Source organism: Guyanagaster necrorhizus (genome assembly GCF_019112545.1).
Source record: "Guyanagaster necrorhizus MCA 3950 unplaced genomic scaffold BT62scaffold_50, whole genome shotgun sequence".
In the NCBI taxonomy this organism is placed as follows: domain Eukaryota; kingdom Fungi; phylum Basidiomycota; class Agaricomycetes; order Agaricales; family Physalacriaceae; genus Guyanagaster; species Guyanagaster necrorhizus.
In genome coordinates this window covers 1-21,356 of record NW_025064929.1, presented here as the reverse complement: position 1 = coordinate 21,356, position 21,356 = coordinate 1, and the positions used below count along the sequence as shown (strand labels likewise).

Below are 21,356 nucleotides of genomic sequence, written 5' to 3'. Positions count from 1 at the left end.
AAACGTGAGCTGCATTCGCATTCGTTGACCAATGCTGAGTGCTGATCTAGGCGGGCTGCTTGAATCATTTTACGTCACACGTCCTCCATGCATAAGTGTCCCTTCTCTTGCTCGCCATCTTGGCTTTCAGCGATCAGCAAGGATATTTCTTTTTCTACGACGTGCAAGAGCAATCCCAACCCAAGTACGAGCCTCGAGTGTTGGGTCAGGCTGGGAGACAAAGTAGGCAGTTGCAGCGGCTACTTCTTCGAACGTTGGTGCGTTGGGGGACGCCATAGACGCGAGAGTGACAGGCGACGTGTTGGAATGAGGAATACCAACGTAAATCTAATTTTGCCTTCTGAATCGTGCTTGCGGAATGATGAGCGTCAGGGAAAAGTTTGAGGAAGTTAAGGAATCACTCACGCAAAGATATTATCAAGGGTTTCATCATGGCTAGTAAGGCGCGCGGCACCCCAATTCCATGTCAACATGAAACAAGAATGACTGAGTCAATAACCAGACAAAAGTCCATAATCTGAAAAAGTTGAATGTGTCACATCCCGACTGGCTCAGGTGCCAAATTTCAATATTTCAACATGGCGATCGCCTTTTGATTCATCTATCGCAGTAGAACATACAGGTTTAACATGCAGAACCAATGACAGATATATCAACCTAGACCGGAGTATCTGAATATGATACGAAGAACGCTGGAATGGAACATACCTGAATCAGAAAACCCAGCAATCGATATCCCCTCAGACTAGAGTCCAAGGAATCTCTCTTCAAACGTCTTCAGCTCCGGAGTCTCCTGGGGCGCATGCTGGGTCGGTGTGCTATCCTTATTGCCACTAGAAGTCGGCACCACTATCTCACCATCCTCTAGCTTGGGGGATGCCTCCCTGAGAGCGATAGGTGTACTCTCCTTCTTGACCACGGCAGGTCCAGGTTCCCGATCACAAGGCGTCGACTCCCTCGAGAACGAATGGGGAAACGGTGTATTTTCTCGTGTGCCAGTGTCAGAAGACGCACAGCTGGGCGCGTACGTGAACATCTCGGGTGGGAGCGACGAGGAACGCAGGTCGTGTTCATATGTGAAGGGATCGATGGGCGGTATGGTTTCCGAGTTACTGGTGGTGGATGCCTCTGGGGCTGGTGAACAAGGGGGAACGGGGGATGGTGGCCGTGGTTTTTGTTTTCGCTTTCGAGGGATGCTCTGAGGCGGAGGCTGACGAAAATCCACTGGCCACCTAAGGCGGGACGACCTGCGAGGAAAATCCATGAGGTGATTTTCTGATGCGACTGCCTTGAGCTTCAGCCTTTTATACGGAAATTCCACCCCTTATTTAAGGGGTTTTCAAACGTAAGACCAAACAAAGACAATGGTTAGAATCAACGGAAAACGATGAGTTTATTATTAATGACTTTGCTTACCGTTGTCCCATTGGCTCGTGCCAGCAAAGACGCAACTTCCTGTCTTTAACGCTACTATGACCGTACTTTGCGAAACGGGAAACTTATTCTCAGCCAGACCGCCGAGGTGAGGAAGGGTTTGATTATTGCGCACACTCGTTCATTGGCTACAGGTCTTGACGCCAGCGCGCTCTAGTGGATTCGGCACCTCGATAAAACTTCGTGGTGGGCGGAGACGGTTTCTGAAGTTGAGCAATTGCAAATTTGAGCGGTGGTGACTTCACGGTTGTTATTGTCAATCGACTGGCTATTGAAGGGAGAAGGATGGATATTTCAAATGTCCACGTGAGCCAGTACTGCGGTAGGACTAAAAAGAGCATATAAACACGACGCATAGAATAAAAATAAAGCAGGCTCACCTAGGAAGTAACCAATCTTCGGTAGACAACAACCCAAGAAAACACTCCGTTTCAACGCAGGCGTCTCCTCGCTACTGACTACGCAGCGGATATATCGTTTCGCTGAACCACAGATGCCCTTGGTCGGAGATTCGTCACTGTTTCGAACGCGAGCCCATCGTCGTAGAGGTATATCATTACTTAGACGGTCGGTATTCATAGAGGTTCGCAAAGATAATGAGACGGTTAATGGGGAGGAAAGTGGGTGAACAGGTGAGGATTCGAGGGTATGTTCCAATTCCAAGTTTTCAAAGGGAAATGGTGGTAGTGGCATGTTCGGTCCGATGTACCGTACCACGGGGTCTGACTGTACAGTCTCGTCAATGACTCTATCCACGAGCCACTTCAGAGAGTTCCACGCGTTGTGCAGGCTCCTGACGCTTCTAATGTTATGGCCGTCACCTTGGCAATATATCGATACATGATTCGTCATGCATCGAGAAGGTAGCTGCTCGGACAGAGATAATTTCATGGTAACTGGCCTACCCTTTGGGAGGGTAGATAGAGAGTACGAAAGTGCCACAAAGAATAGATATCGCAAAATGGATGGCGTTAGATGGCATTTATCTCAAGAAATCTGGCCAGATTTCAGGAACAATTACTCTACATCATGTCATCTGATCATGGAAGGTGCGTAATCGTCTTTCCTCAGACGCGGAATATCGGGCTGATGCGCTCGGAAGCGTTTTGATATGGTAGATTAGTCCGACAGGCCGTACAACCAAAGAGAATTTAATTTACTATAACTTACATACTGTACTGTTGAAGTGATGCCAGCCCCACAACTATATGAAAACACCATGTAAAGAATCCCTAGTTCTTCAAAATATAAAAATCACTGTGTAACTCGGCAGTTTCAAAAATACATACATGAAAAAATTTCTGTCCGCAACCCCAGTGGACACAGTGGGATTTGAGCCCACGACCTCACGCATGTGAAGCACCACCACTGCACCAAGTGCCCAATTTAATCATAAGTACCTAGAAGCCCTGAGGAAACCCACGGCGTCGGAGTCAACAATTACACCTCCACTGAGTATAAATTCGAACAAATGCTGGGCAAGGTCTATACAGTCAATCATGGCTATGCCAAGGCACTTCGCACTGCCGGGACTTGGCTATCTATGCAGAGCTACACTCTCTATCATAATTATCCTTTGTGCCGCTTTCTGTGCTATTCAAAGTGTGCTCGTAAAGTCTGGTTTCGACATTCCCGCTTGCCTTGCCTTTGTCGTCCCGTTGTCCTTGCAATTTTCTATTCAGATCCTTAGCGCCTTGGTCATGAATTTTACCGTCGGTAGAGAAGCAGCTGCTCGGGGCGCCCTCATACATCAAACGTCCTCGGCTTGAGAATATCTCTGAGCATCGAAGTGTCTCTCGTGATGCTCAGAGATTCTTCCAGTCCGATAGCTCTAGTGAGGTCACGATACACATTATACCACCTTCTAGGCTGGTCATCAGTGGGACTAAAGGCTCCAAGCTCAGTTTGTGACGCGTTGGCACGTATATCAGTCGGTTGGATGATATGGGGAGCGTCGACGAAAACTAGAATAATACTTCATGGGTGAGCCTAGAAAATTTATGGCTATACAGACGAACCTAATTCTATATCCTTGCCACACTCTTTTCGAAGAGATCCGAGCTAAAGAATCACGATGTTAACAGCGATTTCTCTCAGATCTGATATTAAGAAACTAACGCGTTTGCTGAAGATGGTTGCATTTTAGGCGTATCCTTTCCACAGAGTTGTTAGCCAAATGGGCCTAAGGAAGCGCAGCGAAATACACATGTACCAGTGAAGGACTAAAATAGACCGCGACATAACGAGTGGGGGTTGAAGGGAAAAGAAGCCGGACCTGTGAACAACCTTAAGTACTCACACTTAGCGCCACGCCTGTGAAGAACTAATTTCATGACGACCCTCTTCGCACAATATACACGCTACTCAGGCAAATTCTAGCAGTGAGGAGATGATAGTTAGCTGGGATGTTGTCGAGAAGGTTGATTCAGCATCCAGGGATTCGCCTTATGAACTGGAGAAAGAGCTCAAGTAAGTACGTATAGATCGCAAAAGAGTACCCGCTCCATCTTCGTTAGGTTCGTTTCGACATCGAGTAATAGTTCCTCTCTTTCCCGCTGGCAATTGTTCAAAACTTGATGATAATCTTCGTCAAAAAATTCGGCAGTGAATTCGATCTCCTCGTTGATGAGCACAGACATTTGAAATGCGTGACTGCAAAAATTGTGGGCCGGAAGCAAACGACGCGCGCTCAGTACAAAGGTAAATGAAACAGGTCGTAATATCCTCCATAGACCCATCTGTCTAAAGCCACAGGAAATTCGAGCCGTCGAGATGCAGCAGTTGCGGGGTGAAAGTTGATGCAAAGATCATTGGCTTATATAATCAATCCACCTCTTGCCACGATGACACACTCAGCAGCGGCTTCATTCTGTTGGAATCTGCGAGAGAGTTCGAGCAATCCGGCATTCCGGCATGCTGAGTAAGGAAGGAATCCAAGGGAAATAGGTAGAAACCACTAGAAAAGGAGTAGTCTAGTATAAATATGAGAAGTCAATGGGGAACTCTTCAGGAGTTTGTAACCCAAAGACTAAAGGTCTTACAAGCATGTACTCTGGATACAGTCCAAATCTCAACACATTCATTTGCTGGAGAAGGAGCATATATCTTCTTTGATAGGCCAGAAACCTCATTACAACAATATTCTGCCAATGGTCCTGATTTTGGTGTGTAATTACACGACCGGGGACCCAAAGACACGGTGTCGTTTAAATATACCGAGATCACGAGACCGTGAGTCGTGATAGAAACGATTTCAAAAATTTGACCGCCTCTTTTTCTTCCTTTCAGTGGCGAACTTTCCGCTTCGTTCATTAACATTCTCTGCCTTACAAAAGCTTGGGTAAATCCTGGTATATCATCAACATTGACGAACGGGAACGTTTCGGATGCTAGGGAAAATTGGGCGGCTTTTTCTCACCCCGCGCCGATTTCACCTCCCTCTTGGCCGAGTCATTAATATGAATTCAGGCTGAGTAGGCAAGTTTTAGCGACCATATCTCAATCGTTACATGTGTCCTTGACTCGTTCTTCACCAAGAAGGACCCAGGGTCCTCAAACAACCAGCGGGATCCATCTCGTTACAAGTACGGCGAGCCTGTCTCCATCCTCCTACTGCATCCTGCTGCAGCAAGGATGTCCTGGGGGGAACGTCTCAGGTATTCGGGAAAGGTTGACGAGCTCCTCTTGGAAGTGGTCCCGTACATATCAGCTCCGCACCGGGAGGTGTTGTCATGGTCTAACCTCTGTCCAGCTGGCGAGTGCTGAAGTTGCATTAGACCCCACCTTCTACGGCACTGCCGTAATCCTCATTTCCGGCATGTGCGTAGTATTCTGTCTATCACTGTTGGCCAACTCCCAGCTCCCTGAGTGATCCTTGAACAATGGGTCGCAGACGAGACTAGACCCGTGCCGTCGTCACCGCAGAAAGACACTCGTCCTGATTGGCGCCAACACCGGTCTGGGATTCGAGGCTGCGAAGCATTTCGCTAGGATGAACCCTGCGCGGCTGGTGTTGACTGCAAGAGAATGAAGCAAAGGGGAAGAAGGCTCTAGCCTGTAGGTTTCATTCGCTTATCACATTTACAAGCCCGACTCATCCTGGTATTCTCAGCAATCCAGGAGGACACTGGCTACACAAAGGCAGAGATTGGATCATCGATCTCGTGAATTTCAGCAGCGTCATCGCGTTCGCTGATAAGGCCGAGCGTGAACTAGACCGATTGAATATCCTCATGGAGAATGCTGGCATGATGACTTATGAGTACGAAGAAGCGGAGGGTTAGGAGCGAACGTATGTGCCGTGTCATCTTCCGGAGGACGAAAAGGCTTATCATCATCATCCTCAGTTTGCATACGAACAACCTCGGACCTGGCTTACTCGCCATTCGCATGATCCCTAAGATGCTCGAGACGGTTCGCAGGTATTCAGCCCACCCGAGAGTGGTCATCGTCGTGAGCGACACGCATTATCGGACAAAGATAGAAAAGGACGTCATCACTTCGCCTGGCATCCTCGTGAAGCTGTCAGATTCTGGAAAGCGAACAGTCTGACCATCGAGAGAAACAAGAACACCATGAAGCAATGTGCATCAGTCCCCTCCCGCTCCCCAGAGCCAACACACTATCACAGAATGGAGCAGACGGCGCTCGAAACCCCGAATCAAGCAGCAGTTCAATCGACGTCTCACCCTCATGCGGCAATATCCACAAGGGAATCAGTGCCTCGCTCTCCAGATGATAAGACGACAATAAGGCGAGGGTCCTGTCATCGTAGTACGAGCATCCAGTCTGAATATGGATCTCTCATTGCTTTGTGGAAGAGGCATGAACCTGTTGGTAGCTGATATGCTGTAGCCGGGAACATCGTCATATCCCAGATTTGATGGATCAGGTTCCGCTAGTCACTCACCTTTACCAGTATGAGTCAAGAACTGTTTCTTAGTGTAGTAACAGAGCGAACATCCCAGCTATTCTGCGAGCGCGTGTGATCAATCCTGAGCCAAAAAATATGACGAGGTACAAACCCATACATCTTTCGCGGAGCCCAGCGTGCGTGCGCCAGTAGATTCCTCGGCTAAAAGTCATCCTCGCCCGAGACCAGACACTCACACTCACCACACAGAACATAATACCGTGGAGCTTGATAGTGGTAAGGGCAGTTCGTACATTCGTCCTTCACACATATGTGAATGGCACACACAACGGATATAACATGTTTATTCGTAAACATTAAGACCTATCTGTGGTTTTAGTCAAGGACAAAGGAGAACAGACGGAGTCGACGCACTTTATGATAAGAACATTATTTCCAGCTGGAAGAGGACTTAGAGAAGGGGATAAGCGAGATTATGATGCGACGGATATATATGCACTCCGCCTCCCACCGCCACCATCAACTTCGACCTTTTCACCACCGGCCAATACTACCTACCTGTGTAGCAGCCGTTCCAATTTTCCTGTCATCCGTCTCAAGGTCACTCACCCCTAATCAGCAGAAGCATCTGCCTCTTGATTTTGACCCCCTTGTTGGGCAGGCTCCCACCGGCAGACAGTGGAGGAGTATTCTTGGGAAAACGTGCGACACATGATAATGAATGGGTTACACTTATGCCACCAAACTAGCACCGACTCATTTTCTTTTATAGAAAAAGACCAAGAAGATAATGGCAAATCAGCCTGTCGTCATTCATCTGTATGTTCATCAAGCCTTCGTTAGATACACTTCGGCAACCTCCGAGACCTTCGGATCCACTCGACCCAAAATCTCCAGCATCTCCTCCTAAACACATACAAAAATCAACCGTTAGCCTAACCCCACACTGACAAATTGCCCAGCAAAGAATCCCACTCACCCAAACCTTATCCTGCACCACCTTCCCATCCTCGCTGATTACAAAATCACTCTCTTCCACGACCTCAGACATCTGGATATACTTCCCCCGAAGCTTCTCCTCGTTGCCCAGAGACCCCACGGCAGCGTACACCAGCTGCCGGCTCCCCTCTTCCGTAGTGAACGCCAGCTCCTCTTGCATCTTTCGTAGAGCCTTCCCCTCCTCAGAGTCAGGAGGGATGCCCGACTTGGACATGAGGCCCGAGAAACAGAGTCCGGGGTTAACAGAGTTGACGGTGATCGCTGGGGAAGATGGGACGTGGAGTTGCAGGGCTCGGGCAAAAAGAACGTTGAACACTGCCAGCCGCAGTATGAGGCTCGTCTATGTGAACAGGAATCAATGTATCACGCACATTTCGTATCATGATACCGGTGCTTCATTACCCTTATTCACAGGTCAGTGGAAGTACCGTAGGACTCGGGATCATATGGGATTTGGACGTACTCTTCTGTGCAATACTCCTTGTCAGACAACTTCGCGAGGATGCCAGGGGAAGCGATGACGGCCTTTTCAATCGTCGTCCAATAATGCGTGTCGCTCGCTACGACTACCAGTCTCGGGCTGACCGAATGCTTGCGCGCCGTTTCGTGCATCTTGGGGATCATGCGAATAGCGAGCAGTCCGGGACCAAGGTTATTCGTATGCAGGCTGAGATGGTGATGAGCTTTCACCGTCCTCCAAGAAGAACCGCGTACGTTTTCTCCCAACCATCCACTTGTTCATAGTTCCGCGTTGCAATGCCAGCATTCTCCACAAGGATATCCAATCGGTCCAATTCACGCTCCGCCCTATCAGCAAACGCTACGACGCTGCCGAAATTCGCGAGATCAATAATCCACAGCTCCGCCTTGGTGTAGCCAGTGTCCTCCTGGATCTCTGTAATGACCAGTATCAGCCACTCGTAGATCTCATAATAGGAATAAACATACGGGCCAGAGCCTGCTTCCCCCTCGCTTCATCTCTCGCAGTCAACACCAGCCGTGCAGGGTTCATCCTAGCGAAATGCTTCGCAGCTTCGAATCCCAGACCGGTGTTGGCACCAATCAATACTAGTGTCTTCCCGCTTAAGTCGGCGGTGACGACGGCGGGCATCGGTCTGGTCTGGTCTGCGACTAATTGTTCATGAGTTCTTGGAGCCATTGCGAGGGATAGTGAGGGGCGTGGCCTGTGCTTCGGAGCTTTATATATGATGTAGTCATCAGAACCGACTCGGGGGCTTTGCCACTGCATTCATGCCGATAGCATACGCAAACGCAGATATTTATAATGTCAAGAAAGCGGCGTTAAGGTGCTTAGTAAAACAAGTCTTCCAGCTGACTACAGTAACATAGAAAGCAGATCGTTAGTCGCATGGCCAGAAATATAGGGAAACGATTACATACCACCGTTCGGTGTCCTTTTTTTTGGCAGTGAGATCCATGAGTCGGGTACATGTACTGAAGAAAGAAACCATGCTCGCTAAGCAAACAACGATAATACCGGAGCACCGGCTAAATCGCGTAAACATTGAGTGATCATGAGTTTGGGATGGCCGTGTGCGGCATGCAAAGAATCATTCAGGGAGCTTTGATGCATTTCCAGTTGGTAAGCAGTAAAAAATTGAGTACTACGCACATACGAGGATTACGGCAGTGGCGCAGAAGGTGGGTCACCGTCTAATGCAACATCAACACATACGCCAGCTAGACAGAAGCTATACCAAAGTAGCAGCAGCTTCCGGTGCGTCGCTGACATGTACAGGACCACTTCCAAGAACAACGGATTAAAAACACCGTCGACTTTTCCTGAACACCTGAGTCAGGACAGTGGGGAGGTTCGGTTAATCACCCACCTCTATCAGTACGTGCCAAGGGCTGTTTCTCGATGCAGTGAGAAGAGGGTAAGACAAAGCGGGTATCAACACTGGTCAATATGTGATATAGGGGAATTTGTGCAGATACAGATCAGAAATCTGCGCGTGTTATCAACCTCAAGCCAAAGGTACGACAAGCTGCAAAACATACATCTTCTAGCGCGCGCTGCTGGACAGAAGACCCCATGTGCCGGTACCGATTCCTCAGCCGAAATTTCTCAGGACTCTGTCTTTCATATCACGAATCAGCTTTGCAAAGACCAGACATTCACATCAATCACATATAACACCGTAGAGCTTGAGCGTAGACTCCGATTCGAACGCGACAGTGGTGGTAAGAAGGCAAGGCCGGCTCGGCATTTCTCGTACTTTCCTCACGACTAACCAGCTCTGCTTGTGTATACATGGATGGCACACCCGCCGGATATCATACGGGTGCTCTAATAGACATGTTTATTCGTAAACATAAAGACCTAACCATGGTTTTAGTCAAGGTAAAAGAAGAACAGACGACGTCGACGCACCTCATGATAAAAACATAGCCCCGGCTGGAAGAGACGGGAGTGAGTGAAAGACCGGTGTACCACAAGCTAAACAGCTCACTACCAGAAGCAGGAGACAGGTGAGTCAAAGAATTCTTGAAATATACTGGCATAATCGTTTCCTTCTTCCCACTGAATCAGAGCTTCCAATTTTCTTCCCTTTCCCAGCTGCGAAAAAAAGAAAACATGAAGGCTCGCGCGCATATGAACGAAGAGACTACTCGCTGATTGTGAAGAATCGGCTCTTCGTCGGCTCCGACACCTTGACACCAACTTTCTGCTTCTCGTACATGTTCATAAAAGCATGATAGAACGCAAAGTGTAGTTCCAGAGTAGGGATCATGTCCAGCGGGTGCAAGTCGTGACAGTATGAAAAAAAGTGCGCTGGCAAGCCACCCGTCTATCCAACGCCACGCACGCCTGTGTTCGGGTGACCTGTAAAGTTGACAGGGAGTATGCCTGGAGGTCGTGAAGCGCAGTTTTACTCCCGTCGACCCAATGGACGTCAAAACTGTCGTCGTATTGATCGTACCTGGTAACTTGTTCTTGAGATGCATAGGGGTTTGTCATCGTTGAGCTGAGAAGGACAACGCCATCCGAACAATATGCAAAGATTGCTGATTCTTCAATCATGAAATGGATAGCGGACACACCTTTTCCGCGCAGAAAAGGTCAGATCTCTGTCTCTCACACCGACCACCTGCATAGATAATTGAGTGTCGATGAACCAACGGCAGCAGACAAGACAGCGCAGCATGTTTGAGTTTGGTAATAATAGCATTAAAGAGGAAGGGATAGACATGTATGCGTATAGAATGATCTGTCCGAGCATCAGACAAGAGAAAGAAAAGAAAAGTCGAGAACGCACATCTTGTACAGTTACAATCCCATGTGGACGATTGAGGTAGTGTAGCGAAGTAGAGGACATCAAAGAAATACTCTACAGAGGAGGAAAAGAGACCGACGCGTTGTCTGAACTTCCTGGTTCTGTACACAAGAAGTCGCCAAGGAAGGTGCTCGGCCTTCTGATTATAAATACCACTGTTGGTTCAAAACGCCTTTCAGAGAGACCGGCTTGCATACCAGCGACGAATCCCTTCTTCGCTTTGTAAGGGCAATTTTTCTGTGCAGCTACTAAAGAGGTGAGGATTTGAATGCATAAAAACGATACTGCTGCTTACTGGTCTTGTCCGTCAGGCTAGAGATTTGGCCCTCTCTATCAGGAGATGTCCTGGCTTTCATCTTTTGTTTCGGATACAGAGCGGTGAAGGCGCGACGGGGGGCGAGGCTTATCTCTAGGATGGAAACCATTGTGAAAGGCGGGTAGTTTGCATAGTGATGGTGGTAGGGGAAGGAAGGGCCATTGCTTGGTTGGACTTGGAAAGTCTTACTGTCGTTTTCGGATAACGCGTCGACTCCTCGCCCCTTGCTGACGCTGAAGACAGGTCGGACGTGCTCGGATTTCGAATAAATGTACTAGCTGCGCACCAGTAAACTTGAGGAAAGAAATAAGAAACATAAACGGACACACTCGTGAGCCTAAGGACTGTTTATTTAACAGGATTATCAAGGCCTTCTGGTAGAGCGCTGCAAGCCTGATAACATTGTCGGATGGAGAGGTTCTACCGAATTGACAGTACATCGTCATATATGGTGAGCAATGAATGGCATGCACAATAAGAGGCCCAGCGAAATACCTGTAGCCCGCCGGTTTGCTCTCTTGAATTCTCAACGATAACACTGGTCATCAACTATCTTCTTGACCAGCGGATTTTAGATTGAATTTGCTGCGTTATTTATTGAGGAGGAAGCTGATAATTCGCAAGGTCACGCTCGCCAGGGTATCCCATCGAGAGTACGGCATTTTGGTCCAAGGATGATGGTAGTAGCAGAAAAGGAAATCTGTGAATTTGAAAATCCCTGTGCCTCTTATCCCCATGTCGATTTGCCGAGCCGTCCCCATTTTCTTTGTCTGTTGCTCAAGATTCGGGATAGCCTGTTTACCTTGGATTCGAAGAATACTCCTAATGATATGGTGGGTGGGGCCGAAAGGTATGTCTGCCATTCACAATGTATCTGGCCGAATACTACTTACTCGACGTTCAGATAGCTTATCACTAAGGAAGAGCACCTCTGGGCGACTACGCGAGTCCTTCTCCATCTGAATACACGGTGAACGACAGATCGTGTCTTGGAGATATCTCATCCATTGTAGTGGTAATTGCCGTCTATCACTGACTACATTATCAATGAAGCCACTCGAAGGGTCCCGATCAAGTCCTCGACGTATGTGAATGTGCTTCATAAACGAACTTAGGATCTTGGTATAAACTAGGGTTCGTACAATGTGTTCCTTTGCTCTCTTATCACGCCGACGGCGGTCCATTTCTAGGCTTCGCATATTCCTGTCAATGTATTTATCTCTACGGGCCATCTATATTTTAGCTCATCTTGCCTCCAGTTTGTCTAGCATGACCTGTCGTGGTGTGACTTGTCTATCCTCCGTCGCCGAGTATGCTATCTATGTGCGTATATGTTGTACTTTCAATGCAGATCGACCGGCCGTTGATCGAAAATCTTCCTATTCAGATTTGTAGTGCCTTCGTGGTTGGCGATCTCTTGGTACCTTGTTCGTTCGGTATGTGCGCGTACCTTGACTTACTCGTACTGGACTGACATTGTGTATGATTCCGCAAGGGAAAGAAACCGTTTGCTCTTTTATTATTCACGAAGTTCCTGATATTCTACTGCAGGTATTAATCTTTCTCTTTCGGCAAAATCAGACTCGTTCACGTTTACTATGCTTGCGTGTAATGGATTCGCCATTCCACGTCAGCATAGTCACCGTGATCGGGATCTACAAGTGTATTTATCTGCGTGAGTAGCGACGAGAACTGGCATTCAACTAGGAAGGGGAATCAGAATACATATGAATGTCAGAAAGCACGATAAAGAGTATATTTTAGGACAGTAGAAGCGTAAAGACAGCAAACGAAGATAACTATAGCAAGCTAAATAGTCCATCTAGTGGTAACATTGAGATAGTGAGGTGAATAGGAAGAAAACACAACTTAGCATCAAAAAGAAAGTACGAGCCGTAAGTTCGCAGTAAAGACCAACTTCCGGGTGGCACTCAAGCGAGCCCTTCACCACCTCGACCCTTCCTCCTCCTCTTGGAGACAAACCAGAGTCGGCCGTACCATCAGAGAGACTCTCACACTGCGATGTTGTCCCGATGAAGTCAAAATGGATGTATGCAATGTTCTAGCTCCCAGGATCAAGGTGTATGGGTGTAGATGCTACGTATTGATAGGTAGACGATGAAGCGGCACTGGAAGAAGGAGAAGGGAGCTGGTATGAGGGAGTAATGAGTCTGTAAGGTGGGGGGGGGTGGCAGAGCAAACCAGCTGTTGGTGGAAGAACTGCTACCAATGGTAGATGGACTCAGCACCAGTGATGGGAGCTGTTAAATATGATTGATCTTGCAGGTGCCATGTGCTGTCTTGTGGAGTGAGGGATGAGCTTGGGGTTGTTGTCCAGCATGATACCACTGCAGGCAGGGATGAGAAGGATCATGTGAGCATTCCAGTTCACCTTTAGAGCATGTTGAACCTGGAGTGGTGTAGGCAGTGTCAATGTTTGTGGTGGAGGAGCTGGGGAAGGAAGTGGGAGCCTGCTGGTTGGCAGTCAGAGAGAGAATATGTCATCAGGTGGAGTGAGTGGTGCCAGTGAAGGACCCAAAATGTCCTTGGATCCCTTGGTGATTTCATGGCCTGGCTTGAGTAGGTGGGTTCACTGGCAGCTACTGCTCTGTATTTTTTTATGTGGGTGTTTGACTTGTCTGTGCTCAGCAAGTTTGGTGGTATCCACAAAATGTTGGTATGTCAGTCTACATGCACCTCCATGCAGTGACTAATGTGTTCTATGAGAGTGGTGAAGAAAACTTCAAGTAGGTCAATACTAGTAGTGCAGAATCTACAGGAGTACTTTGCTATCTTCTCCCAGTAGGAAAGGAAAAGGCAATATGAGATAGAATAAGGAATGGGACTGCCTAGGTGCAGCATGAAGTAATTAGCTATTAACCTAGTTGAGGTAATATAGTCTTAGTTCTAGTGGTGAGCTATTATGCTGTTGCTCTATGGGAGAGCAAAGATCTGAGATGGCTCTGTAGATGAGTGAAAAAAATGATTGCTCTATAGGTGAGTGAAGAAAGATGAAGCTCTATGTGCAAGTGAAGAAACAGATTGCTTTATGTGTGAGAAAAGAAAATTGTGTTCTTTGATAAGGCAAGTAAGATTCTAATAGTGAACTTTTATTAGCCCTAGTGAAAAAAGTGTACAAAGGTACTTCTCTAGTTGCAAGAAGAATGCTGCTCTACAGTCAACATTGATACCAAACCTAAAGGTATAATGATGCTTGAGTTGGTGAAGTGTAAGAAACAACATCAAGAACCAGTGTATAATGGGTTCTTCAACAGAAGAGTAAGGCAATATCAATTGGTAGTGTATTATGGTTGTATTTCTGAGGAACTTATTGTTATGATTTTTCCATTTCTTTTATCAAAAACCCCTATTTATGCTTAGTCAAGGTGTCAAACAACCAGCACTTGGGACTATGGGAAGACCTTAGTCATCACAACAGACCAACTTCACTACAATTCCTCGATGCAATTGACATCTAATGACAAATGCACAATCAACCTTTTATGTATGGTAATAATGCTCAAGGACAATGGGCAACCAGGACAGAAAGACACACAATAAGTATAACATATTAATAGCAGACCATGTACAATATTTAAGGAGGCTTGCTCTTGCTGGAAAACCCCAGCTTCAAGCTAAAGTTTATACATACCATTCTATCCTCAAGCTTACTTTCTGGCCTTATGACACACCAACCACAGATCACATCAGTGGACTCAGACAACTACCTGAAGTGCAAGGTAGCTTCTGTTTATCATATGGTTGTGCTCACATGATGCCTGGGTCTAACAATTAGCTCAAAGCTTTCTATTCTCTTTCTCAAGTCCAATTGTGCTGAGAAACTGAATGCCCCCCTCCAATAACAACAACCTGAATTTTGACCATGAGTTCTTCGAACTCCTCTCTTCCATCATCAAAACACTGATTGGCCTATTGGTGATCATCCAGCTGTGCTGGAGACACCATTCTATTACTGCCTGGGCCATCAGACACTATCAGGAATTCCAAAATATCCAATGCATCCTATGAAACGTAACCCCTGATCTTCCTCTACATGACATCTCCAAATCCCGACAAACAATCTACCAGCCTCCAGAAGCAAGGCCTAGTGGCTCACATCAGGGGGATGGTCAGGAAGAAGAGAGAGGACGACACTCTCCCTGACCTGGAAACCAGCACTCTTGTATCCCAGAAGGAAGTGGAATCCTTATACCAGATGCAGTCTCTGACTATGAGGATGAGGACCTCCCAGAAGACTTTTTTCAGCAGTCCCCCTCCTCCAGTTGGTCTTCCACCTCCTATATCCATGGGATTGCTGACCATGCCTGAGACTCTCTTGATGCCCTTAGGATAGCTTCAAGATCCCATGCACTAACACCTGGCAGCCAGTCTCATGACTCTCATTCCTCCATGACTGGCAGCACCTGGATAAGAGACAATGACAACCAGCACAACAATGAGCAAAGACAGTGAGAATAATAGGAAGAGACCATATGCTGGTACTTCTCAATCTGGGACTTTACCATCCCTTTTGACTATGATGAAGCCGTCTGACAAGAAGGATGCAGGTAGCAAAATGAGCCACAGCCAGTATGTAGCAAGTCTGCAGATCAAAATGCAATGGAAGAGCTCTAGAGAAGGATGGCCACTGAGTACAACAAGCAGAACAGAGACCACCAGCAAGAGGTGGAGAGAGAAAGACTGAACAGAGCAAATGTCTCCAACTGGTATGGACTTCGACCAGAAGTCACCAGCATACTCACATCAGTATGAGCAGACCCCTCTTTCTCCATCTTTAGAGAGTCTAGCACTTCACAAAGTGGGACCTCTGAGTATTGGGCTGATAGCACCCAGATCAGGTGAGGCCAAAGGCCCCCAACCCCACAATATTCCCCTTCCCGATGAACCCCCAGTGCTGACTCTGCCTTTGAAAGTAACAAATCCATTCTTGGGCACTATGGGCTTCAAGTCCCTGGAAATGCCCATATTCCTGCTTGTGCACTTCGAGGATTTCTCAGAAGTAGGGTCATCAGATAGCTTATCAATGACAGCTACCAGCAGAACATCTGCCTCTATCACGAGCAAGTGAAGACAGTGAGAGCAACTGGAGGAAACTGATACAACTCCAATATCAGCAGTTGACCTGCTGCCACCTACAACCATACACTAAATTCTTCAGCCACTGGGCTGAGCACCCAGCCAGTGCAGCAAGACAATGATACAGTTAGGGAAGGTAGAGAGTTCCTATGATCTGCCTGCCACTTCCCTCCTCAAGGAGGAAGAGGATGATGAGGAAACAGAGGAGGAGGAAGAGGAAACTGAAAACAGTGACCCACTCCACCCCAGTGGAGGATATACCTATGAGACCACTGATGAAGAAGAGCTGGAGCAAGAAATAAAGAAGGCAAGGATGCAGAAGTATCAGAAATACTATCTGTGAGGGGTGAACTTTTTATGGCATAATGCTACTTGGATAGCATCACAATTAGGACAATTATATCTTCATTCTACAACTAACAAACAGACAGAAATCCTGAGGTACACAGCAACTGATTATGCCACAACTCAATACAACCAGAGGCACCCTGGAGACTAAGTTCAAAGACCACTGGCATACCAAATGCCAGCCCTGATATAACCCATGCTATCATCACCACCTGCACCCTCAAAATGAGCCATATACATGGCCTTATCTATCCATAGCATGCTTTCAAACTCCACCCCCTCATCTTGATCAACAGCAATCTGGCTATCATGAACACAACCACTGCCACTGAAAAGACCAGTTGGTTACTGAAATTCCTGGACCAGCAAGGGAAGTAGATTTTTGGGGGCACAACCTCCACCAGATGAAGCAACAGGGAGTAGCACTGGGAAAGAACCAGTCCAGAATGATCTGAAAGCCATTTGACTAGACTTCACAGTCCAAGATGGGGTCATTGTCTGAAAAGATGCACCACTGCATGGGAGCCCCATCACCAATGACAACTCACTTCACTCATTCCCAGGACCCCCACACAAATGGCACTGACCTCCATTTTCAGAGTGGCCCAACCTGATGGGCATCTTGCCACATGATGCAGCTGTCCTTCAATGTCACCCTGACCTCCTACAAAAACTCTGCTCTTTTAAAGGGGTGTCTGATGATATCAACTGATTTATAATTAACTGTGAACAATATTTTGAAGTCTATATAGGGTACTTGGGGACTGACATGAACAAAGTCATCTTTGTGACTTTCTACCTCAAAGAGAAAGCCAAGAACTGGTGGATCCTGATCTCCCCAAACTTCTGATCATTGACTCAGAAGCACTACTGATACCCCTCATGGCCAGTATTTAAACAAATGCTACATAACAAATTCATTGATCCAGCAGTACAAGAAGTACATAAGCAAAAGATCAAGAAATACAAGATGGGAGACAAGGCCACCATGGACTACTTTGATGAGTTGGAATGCCTGGCAAGGCTTGCTGGGATCTGGAGGGATGTAGCCAATGATGGGCAGATGGTCGAGACCCTCAAGCAAGGAGTTCCCTCTTCATACATCATGATGATCTCAGCTATCAGCATCAGAGTCTTGATGCTGAACAGCTATGATGAATGGAAGGAACAGATTGTCGAGATGTACAAAGAATGATAAAGACAGAAAGCAGAGTCAATGATGCTGCAAGAATACCTCAAGAAGTTGACACCACCAACCCCAAACAAAATGTCAGGGACAACTGCTGGGAAATCACCAGGATTCTCTATGGCCCCCACTTACAGCACTCAAAAGACAGGAATGGGAACAACATATATCAGGACCAGAAAGCCAATGGACATTGACTGAATGAAGAAGGAGGAGAAGTGTTTCAATTGTGGGCAAAAGAGTTACATGATGAAGGACTGCCCAAAGAAGAAGAAAATCTGAGAAGATATACATGCTCAGATAGCTGAATTGCAGAAAGAAGATGAGGAACTTGGAAAAGAAACCAAGGTTGAGGAAGTAAAAGACAGGGCTGACCAGTGAGCAATTCCACTGGGCCAGCCAAGGAACTCTACAGTGTGCAAACCCTAGCCACTAGTCAGACTAATAGTACCTCTGTAGTTACACCTATGCTTATTTATACTATGCATTTAAATATACCAACAAGTACAATCACACACACTGAAGAATCACAAAAAAGAACTCAACCACCCTCAGGCCAAATAGGGGTAGAGAGCCCCAACACTTGGCTCAAACCCTTTAACACTGAATGGACCTGGTGAGCCATCAGAGACACCAAAACCAAAGTGGCTGCTAAAGCCATACTCCGAAATTGAGTCCATCAAATAAAACAGATAAAGTTGATGAAGTAATTGAAGGGGTTAAGAAGGCCAAATGGTGCTGAGCCTTGGAATGGCTTGATGAACTGAAAGGACCACCAAAGTTCATCCAGAGATCCAAAACAACTGGATGAGACTTACTCACCAAAGCACAAATCAAAACCCTAATGTCTCACTCTGTCCATGCTGTCACCACATTAATTGATAGCAGATGTACAGGGAGCTCCATCAACCACACTTTTGTTGACAAGCATAAACTTCCCACCTGAGCTACAGCAGCCCCAATTCCAGTGTACAATGTGGATAGGACAAAAAACCAAGCTGGGTCAATTACCAAATTTGTAGAGCTTAGACTCACAATCAGTGACCATTCTGAAAGAATCAACTTGGCCATTACAGATCTCAGAACCAAAGAGATCTTTCTGGGTCATGATTGGCTCATACATCATAACCCATTGATCAACTGGAAGACCAGACAAATCACATTCACAAGATGCCAATGCTGAAAAATCCTGTTTGAACTCTCTGATGCAGATCCCAAGGATCAGTGGGATGAAGAAATGGAGGATGGAGAAATGATTCTTGTGGTGGACCTACAACAAGAACTGCACATTTGAGCAATGTATCACACCAATAACCTGGCTGCTAAGGCCAATGAACAGAAGGCAGAGAAGACCTTTGAGGAAATGGTACCCAAATAGGTCTGTGACTTCAAAGACTTATTTGAAAAGGAAAGTTTTGATGAGTTGCCAAAACCAAAGCCCTGGGACCATGCTATCAAACTCATTCTGAATGCAACCACTAACCTGGATTGCAAGACATACCCACTGGGCAATAATGAACAGCAAGAACTTGACAAGTTCCTAGATGAGAACTTATCTAGTGAGTGCATCAGGCCTTCCAAGTCCCTGATGGCATCACCATTCTTCTTTGTCAAAAAGAAGGATGGTAAACTTTGGCCAGTCCAAGACTATTAAAAACTTAATAAGATGACCATCAAAAATCAATATCCCCTTCTATTGATTTCCAAATTAATGGATAAACTTTGAGGTGCCAGATATTATATGAAGCTCAACATCCAATGGAGATATAACAATGTCTACATCAAGGAAGGAGATGAACAGAAGGCAGCATTTAGAATAAACCATAGGCTGTTTGAGCTAACAGTCATGTTTTTCAGACTCACCAATTCCCTGACCATGTTCCAGTGGATGATGAACAATATCTTCAAAGACCTCATTGCCACCAGAAAGGTTACCATCTATTTTGATGACATCCTAATCATGTCCAAGATGAGGGGGAAGCACAGGGAATTGATACAACAAGTACTAGCCCTCATGAGAAAGCACCAACTATTCCTCAAAGCTGAAAAGTGTGAGTTTGAGATGCTTGAGATGGAGTACTTAGGGGTCATCATCTCTGAAGGAAGCATCTGCATGGACCCCATCAAAGTCACCAGAGTGACAGAGTGGCCAGAGCTGACCAAGAAAAAGGAATTACAATCCTTTCTTGGCTTCACCAATTTCTACTAATGCTTCATTCAAGACTACAGCAAGGTAGTTCACCCTATGACACAGTTAACAGGCAATGCCCCCTGTATTTGAGGCCACTCTCAGCAGGCCACCTTTGACAACTTAAAATGCCAATTAGCAGAGGATATTGTACTCGCTATCCCAATGCAAGAAGGGAAGTTTCGAGTTGAAGCTGACTTGAGCAAGGGAGCTATCAGGGTCATACTGTCCCAAGAACAGAATGGCTGATGGCAACCAGTTGCCTTCCTATCAAAGGCACTCATGGTAATAGAGTGAAATTATGAAATATATGACAAGGAGCTTCTTGCCATCATGCTTGCCCTTGAAGAGTGGCAACATTATCTGATTGGAGCAAACAAGATCTTTGAGATCTGGACCAATCACCAGAATCTTTGGTACTTCCGACAGCCCCAGAAACTGAATTGTCAACAGGCAAGATGAGTTACAGAACTGAGTCAGTACCAGTACATGCTTCATCACAAAGCAGGTACTGCCAATAAAAAAGCCAACCTACTAAGTCAAAGGGCTGATCATAATCAAGAGGGGGCTAACAATAAAGGGGTAATATTATTGCACCCCAAACATTTCAGGGCAATGATAATGCTGACAGAGGAGGAAATCCATGAATGCATCAAAAGCATAACTCGTGACAGCCATAAATGAGACCAATGAGTGGCTTCCTCCCTTAACCATGAATGAGGAATGATAAGGGAGAGGAGACTAATCTGCTATGATAGATGCATCTACATCTCAAGAGATTAAAGCCTGTGAGGCAAGATCATCACCACATGCCATGATCATACCATGGCTGGGCACCTCAGCATTGCCAAAACTAAAGAACTGGTACTATGAGAGTATTAGTGGCTCAAAATGAACAATGATATTATCATATATGTAAATGCATGCAAAGTCTGTCAGCAAGGAAAGTCATCCATACAAGCTCAGCCTGCTTCTCTACATCTGAATGAGGTCCCATCATCATCATAGACCCACATCTCAGTTGACATGATCACTGGACTATCTGACTGTAATAGTTATGATGCAGTCATTGTCATTGTTGATCAATTCTCAAAAGTGATCATTCCAAGCACCTGCTTGACTGAGCTAACCTCAGAAGGATGGGCAAAGATCCTACATGATGAAGTCTATGCAAAATACAGGATGCTGCAGGTTGTCATCTCAGACTGTTAGGCCCAAGCGTCACGTGAATGGATACACGTGATAAACAGGTGTTCCTTCGCACTTCGAGGAATCACCTGAGTTCACTGGAGTATGCCCGTTCATTGATATGCAGGCTACATGTCCAGCCCTATAATTTGCAAATTCTGCATAACACACTAGAATATGCTAGTAACTGAGAATCATTAGCCAGTAAAGGACTATGGCTGAGGCTCCGAGCTGATAGTCATGCTAGTCACCAATACTAAGTTCAAAAGGGACTTTGTAAAATAACATGGCCTAAGGATAAAAATCCTAAGTCAGGTTTGAACTTAGAAAAGTTCAGCACCACACCTTGGAAAATACTAAGTCCAAGTTGGACTTAGAAATGGTACCTCAAATGGGGCCAATTCTACATGCCACTAAGATAAGTATAT

At 46.2% G+C, this 21,356-nt stretch overlaps 8 protein-coding genes across 8 annotated transcripts in view; 3 read left to right on the top strand and 5 right to left on the bottom strand.

Moving 5' to 3' along the window:
- The window catches only part of BT62DRAFT_938040 (uncharacterized protein), a gene marked incomplete at its 3' end in the record, with an annotated part of 855 nt that extends 577 nt beyond the window's left edge, over positions 1 to 278 (top strand). Inside the window, exon 4 of the mRNA XM_043187451.1 lies at positions 97 to 278. Coding sequence (XP_043033865.1) covers positions 97 to 278 — 182 coding nt within the window. The remainder of the gene's footprint in view (positions 1 to 96) is intronic.
- Positions 279 to 566: 288 nt separating this feature from the next.
- Positions 567 to 1,413, bottom strand: BT62DRAFT_623775 (uncharacterized protein). The gene is made up of 2 exons (XM_043181654.1): positions 709 to 1,413; positions 567 to 657 (listed from the first exon to the last, which is right to left on the bottom strand). The coding sequence occupies exon 1, from the start codon at positions 1,262 to 1,264 to the stop codon at positions 746 to 748; it is 519 nt and encodes a 172-aa protein (XP_043033864.1). The 5' UTR covers positions 1,265 to 1,413; the 3' UTR covers positions 567 to 657; positions 709 to 745.
- Positions 1,414 to 2,481, bottom strand: BT62DRAFT_623774 (uncharacterized protein). The gene is made up of 2 exons (XM_043181653.1): positions 1,815 to 2,481; positions 1,414 to 1,762 (listed from the first exon to the last, which is right to left on the bottom strand). The coding sequence occupies exons 1-2, from the start codon at positions 2,323 to 2,325 to the stop codon at positions 1,563 to 1,565; spliced, it is 711 nt and encodes a 236-aa protein (XP_043033863.1). The 5' UTR covers positions 2,326 to 2,481; the 3' UTR covers positions 1,414 to 1,562.
- A 696-nt stretch (positions 2,482 to 3,177) lies between these two features.
- BT62DRAFT_1012717 (uncharacterized protein) lies at positions 3,178 to 4,073 on the bottom strand (the record flags this gene model as incomplete). Its single annotated transcript, XM_043177966.1, has 3 exons — positions 3,178 to 3,398; positions 3,453 to 3,495; positions 3,933 to 4,073. The coding sequence occupies 3 exons, from the start codon at positions 4,071 to 4,073 to the stop codon at positions 3,178 to 3,180; spliced, it is 405 nt and encodes a 134-aa protein (XP_043033862.1).
- A 204-nt stretch (positions 4,074 to 4,277) lies between these two features.
- Positions 4,278 to 5,985, top strand: BT62DRAFT_1012716 (uncharacterized protein; the record flags this gene model as incomplete). The annotated part of the gene is made up of 8 exons (XM_043177965.1): positions 4,278 to 4,354; positions 4,723 to 4,774; positions 4,828 to 4,883; positions 4,923 to 5,157; positions 5,186 to 5,253; positions 5,359 to 5,445; positions 5,522 to 5,695; positions 5,751 to 5,985. 8 exons carry the CDS (start codon positions 4,278 to 4,280, stop codon positions 5,983 to 5,985), a joined length of 984 nt encoding a protein of 327 aa, XP_043033861.1.
- Positions 5,986 to 7,109: 1,124 nt separating this feature from the next.
- Positions 7,110 to 8,361, bottom strand: BT62DRAFT_938035 (NAD(P)-binding protein). The gene is made up of 6 exons (XM_043187450.1): positions 8,255 to 8,361; positions 8,021 to 8,201; positions 7,770 to 7,973; positions 7,678 to 7,709; positions 7,287 to 7,621; positions 7,110 to 7,213 (listed from the first exon to the last, which is right to left on the bottom strand). Exons 1-6 carry the CDS (start codon positions 8,316 to 8,318, stop codon positions 7,136 to 7,138), a joined length of 894 nt encoding a protein of 297 aa, XP_043033860.1. The 5' UTR covers positions 8,319 to 8,361; the 3' UTR covers positions 7,110 to 7,135.
- A 587-nt stretch (positions 8,362 to 8,948) lies between these two features.
- BT62DRAFT_1012714 (uncharacterized protein) lies at positions 8,949 to 9,583 on the bottom strand (the record flags this gene model as incomplete). The annotated part of the gene is made up of 5 exons (XM_043177964.1): positions 8,949 to 9,109; positions 9,157 to 9,227; positions 9,266 to 9,276; positions 9,329 to 9,407; positions 9,459 to 9,583. 5 exons carry the CDS (start codon positions 9,581 to 9,583, stop codon positions 8,949 to 8,951), a joined length of 447 nt encoding a protein of 148 aa, XP_043033859.1.
- A 2,620-nt stretch (positions 9,584 to 12,203) lies between these two features.
- Positions 12,204 to 13,098, top strand: BT62DRAFT_1080865 (uncharacterized protein; the record flags this gene model as incomplete). Its single annotated transcript, XM_043179613.1, has 5 exons — positions 12,204 to 12,244; positions 12,309 to 12,357; positions 12,417 to 12,596; positions 12,829 to 12,971; positions 13,033 to 13,098. Exons 3-5 carry the CDS (start codon positions 12,533 to 12,535, stop codon positions 13,096 to 13,098), a joined length of 273 nt encoding a protein of 90 aa, XP_043033858.1. The 5' UTR covers positions 12,204 to 12,244; positions 12,309 to 12,357; positions 12,417 to 12,532.
- Between the last annotated feature and the right edge of the window lie 8,258 nt (positions 13,099 to 21,356).

What these genes read in the sequence shown, in the direction of transcription:
- BT62DRAFT_623775 (XM_043181654.1), bottom strand. Translation starts at nt 1,264, where the DNA reads ATGGATTTTCCTCGCAGGTCGTCCCGCCTTAGGTGGCCAGTGGATTTT.
- BT62DRAFT_623774 (XM_043181653.1), bottom strand. Translation starts at nt 2,325, where the DNA reads ATGAAATTATCTCTGTCCGAGCAGCTACCTTCTCGATGCATGACGAAT. An exon ending in GAAGATTGGTTACTTCCTAG is followed by an intron (nt 1,763 to 1,814) that starts GTGAGCCTGCTT and finishes TGCTCTTTTTAG; the next exon opens with TCCTACCGCAGTACTGGCTC.
- BT62DRAFT_938035 (XM_043187450.1), bottom strand. Translation starts at nt 8,318, where the DNA reads ATGAACCCTGCACGGCTGGTGTTGACTGCGAGAGATGAAGCGAGGGGG. An exon ending in GTGGATGGTTGGGAGAAAAC is followed by an intron (nt 7,974 to 8,020) that starts GTACGCGGTTCT and finishes TCACCATCTCAG; the next exon opens with CCTGCATACGAATAACCTTG. An exon ending in TGGTGCAGGATAAGGTTTGG is followed by an intron (nt 7,214 to 7,286) that starts GTGAGTGGGATT and finishes GTATGTGTTTAG; the next exon opens with GAGGAGATGCTGGAGATTTT.